The 7,500-nt window shown below is 37.7% G+C and overlaps 1 protein-coding gene across 3 annotated transcripts in view; it reads right to left on the reverse strand.

Annotated features, from left to right (window-relative positions):
- Positions 1-5,520, reverse strand: part of LOC126980192 (nuclear hormone receptor HR96-like) — a gene marked incomplete in the record, with an annotated part of 172,268 nt that extends 166,748 nt beyond the window's left edge. The window contains 1 exon segment of one of the 3 annotated variants that reach the window (XR_007732970.1): positions 3,168-5,520. Coding sequence is in view for 2 of the 3 variants with exons in the window: in XM_050829816.1 (XP_050685773.1) it covers positions 3,168-5,038 (1,871 nt within the window). 3 annotated transcript variants of the gene reach the window in all.
- Between the last annotated feature and the right edge of the window lie 1,980 nt (positions 5,521-7,500).

Consider the following 7,500-nt stretch of genomic DNA (forward strand, 5'->3'; position numbering starts at 1 on the left):
ATATATATATATATATATATATATATATATATATATATATATATATATATATATATCATGCTTTAAATAACTGTCTTTCAAAATTTGAAAAGGCCTTTATTGATCATTATCAATCTCAACTTCCTGTATTTATTTTTTTCTTTAATAATAATGATTGTGAGGTACTCATCAAATGGTGACGATGCCGGACCAATTAAATTTTCTAGTTTTGCGCATCCTGCCGGTAAAATGATTTTTTTTTCTCTACTGGTGCTCATCAGAATGTCCTTTCATTAAAAGCGGGAATATACAGTACTTTTTTAGAAGTCGGCGTCTTCCATTTTCCTTTCCTTCATAACGCAATCATTATTCACCAAATTCCCAGTTCTCACTCAAGGCTCACTGTGTCCTTAGATTTACAATGACGCCACCACGAGTGCCTTCTGCCAAGTGGGGTGGTAGGAAGTACAAACTCAGCCACGAATATTACCGAATGCCAGTATAGAGGGCAGGAGTAGATAAAAATGTTGCGCTACGAATCATTCTTTATATAGAGAATACTTTAATTTTAAATGGTGCTAGAGCAGAGTTTTTTTAACGATTTACTACCACGCCCTCTCTAGAAATATGTCCTTCCACGCCTCCCTTGCATATATAGATAAAATTACCTCCAAAGTTTATCAACAATGGTAAGCCTAACTAGACTATAAAAAAATACTTAAAAGCAATAATTTACCAGTTTTCATGAATTCATCCAAGCCCATGTACGATCTTGTTAGAATCGTGCTCTCCCTGAAAAATTATAACGCTCTCCTACGGGGCGCGAACCCTAATTCAATAACCACGGTGCAAAAGTGTGGTAATATCATTTTGCTCCACTATAATACTTTGGCAGTGTGGTGGGATAAATTATCTAGGTATATTTTAGGAACGAGCAATCAGGTACAAGGAGTGACCGGGTTGGTGAACCACTACCTGTGGTGTGTAGTTGTGTGGTATTTTGTCTATTATAATATGTAACTTTAGTGTATTTGTTTAGATATGTTTCATCACAGTTAAGGGTAGACTCATGGTTTTCGACTAATGTCTTAATAGAAAACTTGTATAAAACACATATGTAACTATCTAGAAATGCATTAGAAGTACTATCATCGTAAAGATTTTTTTTGTGTGTGCTCGTCTATGAGGACTTAAATTGAAAAGGGACGGATTTCCCGAAGCACCTACCGTCCGGAATGCGGTTCTAAAATCGTGGAATAGGCTTGATTTTAGTGTGTTAGGCAACGCCTGGGCCCAGTTTTACCATGTTGTGAAATTTAGCAACTCTTTCACAGCCCTGTATTTAAAGCAGGACGAGACCTGTGTAGTAGGTGACGTATGGTAATATTGAGGTAGGATAGGTAGAGTCGGCGGGACAAGGCTCAGGTGAAGCAGGAAAACTGTCAAACGGCCATATTGGTCCAGTCAACAGGTCATGGCAGCACCTACACGCTTTGCTGTGCCCATGTTGTTATTAAGCCCTTAGTACGTCCATGGGTGCGCCCATAAAGGTATTAAGGGTGAGGTCATCTAGAATCACCCATGGATATGCCCATTAAGGTGTTGAAAAGCAGCGAGTTGAAAGGAGCCTCAAAATTATCCACCTATGCATGTCAGGCCCTTGTTATTCAAGAATTATCCACATTACAAGACAAAGCTGTCATTTCCATCTTAGAAAGGCATATGTCTGCCAGTAACACTCTGCACAACCACCGTGTGCTACTCATCAAGGCAGTCGCAGAAACATATTTACAGGTAAGGTATTCCTAAACAGGAAAGCAATTTACAGCAAGGAATATTGCCTTAAAACATGTCAGGAGTAGGACTGCTATGAATAAGTTACTACTGTTTAGTGGTATATGAATGAAGTGTGTTTAGAATTTGTTGCTATAGAAAGTCTCAAATATATGAACGGTTGTTTCTATATCCTTTTATGTGAAAAAGAAATAAAGATAATTGTGTGTGTGTGTGTGTGTGTATATATATATATATATATATATATATATATATATATATATATATATATATATATATATATATATATATATATATATATATATATATATAGATAGATAGATAGATAGATAGATATATAGATATATATAGATATATATATATATATATATATATATATATATATATATATATAAATATATATATATATATATATATATATATATATATATATATATATATATATATATATATATATATATATATATATATATATATATATATATATATATATATATATATATATATATATATATATATATATATATATACACACACACACATTGATCTGTGTTTGCAAGCTAGCACGCTCGCCTGGTCGGCGGAACCACGCGGATTTATCAAACAGCTGTCAAAGGGGTGTCCACCATATTGATCGAGTCAGGTCGGGTGGCCTGCCTCACTTTGACCTCCCAAGTGCTTAATCCCCATGCCGCCTCTACCTATTCCTACCTCAGTGTATGGTAAGGATTCATCGTGAAGGATAGAAAATTGCCCACAATTGGTTAATCAAAACCCCTGTCTTATGAAACGGCCTTCTAATGATCCCCAGCTCTGAGATATAACGAAATATACCAGGAAAGGCACAAAACACTAAAGAAATGCAGCATGAGCGACGAGTGGTCCCGTTCCGCGGCCCCGGGGGTTTCCGAGATGATGAAAGTTTAGGAAGTAGTTATTGTAGGATTTTGATTTTTACGTTGCTTCACCGCACTGCAATAACATGTGAGATACAAACATGTGTAAGGTACAAATATGTGCGAGATACAAACATTACGGACATTAGGTTTCGGAAATACGACCATTTTCAAATTTCCGAGATTTAAATCTCGTAAGTTTGTAGTAATGTTGCCGGGGTGTTATTTTTCATTACATTATAATGATTTAGGGAAATAAATATTATTCACTTGTTTATCTCGAAATGTTGTCTCATTAACAATATACCAAGGATATAATATGGCAAGGTCACTTAAAACTTGACTTGGAACGCTATATGTGTTATTCTCCATCAAAAAGGAAAGGTGACTGACGGAGAAACAAAAATGGACCAAAAAATGAGAGAGAGAGAGAGAGAGAGAGAGAGAGAGAGAGAGAGAGAGAGAGAGAGAGAGAGAGGGGGGGGGGGGGGGGCTTACCTTGGAGATAAAGTCCAATAATTTTCTCCACAATTTTCATCCTGTATCCAGCCTCCACTTCCTCCACCAAGCTCTTCTTCTCCTCCACCTCCTCCCTCTGCTTCTCCTCCTCCTTCTCCTCCTTCCCCACCAGTACCACAACTGATAACTCCTCCTTGACTTTGATCACCACTTCCTCGTTCTTCTCTTTCTGGTCCCCTTCCTCCATTTTTCTCCTCCTTGATAAAGAACGGGATATCTCTTGAGGAGCACAGGTAATTTTGATTGTAGAAGTAAGATCCTTGAGTTTGCTGTTCTGCATAAACCTGTTCGCTGTGTTCTTGTGGCTTCATGAGATAGTGGTTGAGTGGTTCTTCGTGCGCATAAAGGTCCCTCTGAATTCCATATTCTGAGTAATGTCCTTCGTGAAGCTGTATCGTCTCTCTTTCCACGTATTCAAAAAATTCCCTTTGAGCACTTTTTTCCTTGTACATCTGTGGGTCTTGAAGATTTTCAAAATGAGCCTCCTCCACTTCTGTTGTTGTGTATGTTTGTGTGGTTAGGCTAACCAGCCCTCTTATAGATTCAGGCATAATGGCAAATTCAGTCTCATCTGTGCCCATCCCTTGGCATGTTTCCCTTCTCAATCTATTATCATTATTATTATTATTATTATTATTATTATTATTATTATTTTTATTATTACTATTACTATTACTATTATTATTACCATGGGATGAAGCGGGATAGTTCTCTGAGTTTTCTGTGCTGAGGTCATGGATTGGAATTCGTCTTGAGTCCATTCTGCTCCTTACAAGGGATCTGGAATCTATCTCATGGATCCCAGTGACACTATCCTGGAAAGGCAAGGTCCTGGAATCTATTATGCCCCCACCATAGGGAGATAATGGGTAGCAGATAACAGGCTTGACAGTTGCTTCTTGTTCTTGCAGTGATTGCTGATCCACAGGTCTATAAGTGGTCTCTGGTGTATCTGGAATGGCTTGGTCTGAAAGTGTCCATACTTGCATGAACTGGGGAACGGTGGTGTTGGTCATGCCTGGTTGTGGTGATGGAAGACTGGTGATGATTGAGGCCGTTGAGATGGGTAGGATGGCGTTTCCCTTAGCATCTTCGAAAACCTTATCTTTTGTTGCACAACTCTGGTTACTGTCACTGTTATTATTATTACTGTTATTATTGTTAATGCTGTTGTTATTGGTAGTGGTGGTTGTAGTGGTCACAGTGGTAGTTGGTGTGGTGCTTTTACTGTTATCAATATTTATCTTATTATTATTAATATTGCTTTTATTATGATTGTTAGCTTTTTTATTATTATCGCTGTTTTTGGAGCTGTTGCTGTTGTTTTTGTTGGTGTTGCTGCTGTTGTTGATATTCTTGCTGGTGATGGTGACATGGGTGGTACTGGTTGTGGGACTGGTATATCTTACCTCTGAATTTAGAATACCTTTAACATTTTTTATTGTAGGCCTGTGAGTTCCCTCGGTGTGCTGCTTCGGTCTACTGGTATTCGTGACAATAATGCCACTAGCTCCGTTTTCACTCATGCCTTCACTTGGTAACTCTTCCACCACGTCATTCTCCGTTACCCCAGAGACCAAAGCCTCGTTCTCTTGAAAAAAGGCGATTCTTAGGGACGTACTTGGGGCATTGTTTTCGGCTTCTAACACAAGAGGATTATAAGCACTGATAACGCTGCTCTCGAACTCGCCTGACGACAAGAGTGCCACTTCCGAATTCAGAGGAGCACCAGTACAGAGGGATGATTGTTCAATGGATTCTTGGGAAGTGTGGGGATCGTAGAGTAAGTCGGAGGATTCGTCCATGGGCAACTGAAGGAGAGTGTACCATGGTTGATCTGGACTACTCATTCTCTCTCTCTCTCTCTCTCTCTCTCTCTCTCTCTCTCTCTCTCTCTCTCTCCTTTTCTTCTTTTCAACTTGTTCTGGGTTTCGTATTCACATCATGATACAAGCTGATATATGCACGTTTCAATTTCCTGTGCATACAATATATCGTGGTAGGAGCAGTATACGCCTTAGCAACGGCTCTTTTCTATGGGGATATGATTTAATGCTGCACGTCAGTATATTCTTGGAGTGGAGGATGTTTCTTTATGCCTTTGGTATATGTTTTCTTTTTTCATTTCACACAAGTTTTATATAAATTTGTTTCTAGCTTAAGCTGTATCTTCTGTGCACTGTGTGGATGTACAGTTGCAATTATTTCACATACATTTTTCAAAGCAATGATGTTATAACACTGTGTAGGCTATGTTCTTTGGGGGCTTGTGTATACCGGACAGTGTTGGGGGACGGCTGTTGCGGATGCGAGGTTTAGCTATAGACTGAGATACATGGTGGGCGAAAGTAGAGAATGGGGGGAGAGAGAGGGGGAAGCAGAAAAGGATGGGGAGGGGTTTGGGATAAGATAGAAAGCGGTTGTATGGATGAGGGGGTAGAAAAAGGATAGTGAGGGTCAATGGAAGTGGAAAGGAAGACAGCAGAGGGAGGACATGTAGGAAAAGCTAATGCGTGTGGGAAATGTAATTACTACCATTATATTTCTATTATTACTAGTATTAGTATTAGTATTACGTAGTAGTAGTAGTAGTAGTAGTAGTAGTAGTAGTGGTAGTAGTAGTAGTAGTAGAAGTAGTAGTAGTAGTAGCAGTAATAGTAGTAGTAGTAGTAAAAGAGAGGATCAAAGATCAGCTCCGGGTGACTTGAAGAGCCAAGCAAGATGACGCAACTATAAACACTTGCCTGCAATATAACGGGGTGGGCACGGCCATCAGGCCCCACCAAGAAAGCCTACCAGCGCCATAGGCCGAAACGTAAAAGAGAAAAAAAAATGTATTATCGACATTGCTGTTATCATTGCGTTTAAAATTTCCCCAATCATTATTACTATTATTATTATTATTATTATTATTATTATTATTATTATTATTATTATTATTATTATTATTATTATTATTTATTGTTGTTATTATTATTATTATTATTATTATTATTATTATTATTATTATTATTATTATTGTTATTATTGTTATTATTATTATTATTATTATTATTATTATTATTATTATTATTATTATCATCATTATTATTATTTTGTTATTATTATAATAATAATTATTATTATTTTCATCATAATCATTATTATTATTATAAGTAGTCGTAGTAGCAGTAGCTACATTACTCGGCGGAGGGTAAATATCATGTCGAGCTTCTATAAATGGCATTAATTATCTCAAGAAAAGGCCTAAACTAAAAAAAAAATTCGATTTACAAAGAACAAGGGAAGGTCAATTATGTATTTACAATCACATTTTATACAGGTTACTGAGTTTAGGTTACACTTGTCCTACATCAGTCAGTAAGCCAACCACACCACCACCACAACTACGACCAGTTAACCAGCAACCACCACCACCAGGCAGCCAGCCGCCACCACTGGTCAACCACTTGGGCCTACAAGTGGTTATATAAATAATAATTATCTCTTCGTGTTGCTTCATCTAAAATATAAAAATAAACTCATTCTTAGGCTGCCTACACAAGAACAGCTTCTCCGACATGCTCCAATTGGTTACGGGCTACAAGTTCTTAGAAAAAAGAACATTGTCTATTCGTTGTGCTTTAGCAAAAATCTAGTAGCATTTTTAGGCTATCTACACAGGTGTAGCTTCTCCAATATGCTACAGGAGGCTGCACTTGTGTTACAGCCTACAAGTGGTTTCAAAAGGAACACATGGTGATAGTTATTTTAAATAAAGATCCAAACCACGGTCTCAGGCCATGTATAGGTAGACAGACCATGGGAGGTAGGTACGAGCTGTCAGTGACCAGCGACACTTATTTGCAGCAGTCAATGACGAGCGACACGCGTGTATTATCTACTCATTTATTTCCTTAAGAATTTAAGTAAGGTTTCCAATCAGTACATCGTTATATAAATAAGTGTAAAGAAGCAGTAGACATTACACATAGTAACAAACCATAAGTGCTAACATTCGCCTAAACTTTGCCGTGTTGGGACCCAGCACATAGAGCTGCCAAAACATGTAACAAACGGGTGGCTTAGACCGATGCACCGGTTACAGGTTTGCAAAAGGGTGAGGACGAGTGTCCTCTTTTTTATATATTTTTCTTATTTATTTATATTTTTATTTATATTTCTTACGTTACCCGCTATGGCGCCGGTGGGCTTTCTTTAAAGGGCGTGATGGTCGGCCCCAGTCCGTTGCTGCGCAGTAATAGTAGTGCTAACAGTTAGTGTAATTGATAGTCATATTATTATTATTATTATTATTATTATCATTAGTAGT

This window comes from Eriocheir sinensis, chromosome 43 (genome assembly GCF_024679095.1).
Source record: "Eriocheir sinensis breed Jianghai 21 chromosome 43, ASM2467909v1, whole genome shotgun sequence".
Lineage (NCBI taxonomy): Eukaryota > Metazoa > Arthropoda > Malacostraca > Decapoda > Varunidae > Eriocheir > Eriocheir sinensis.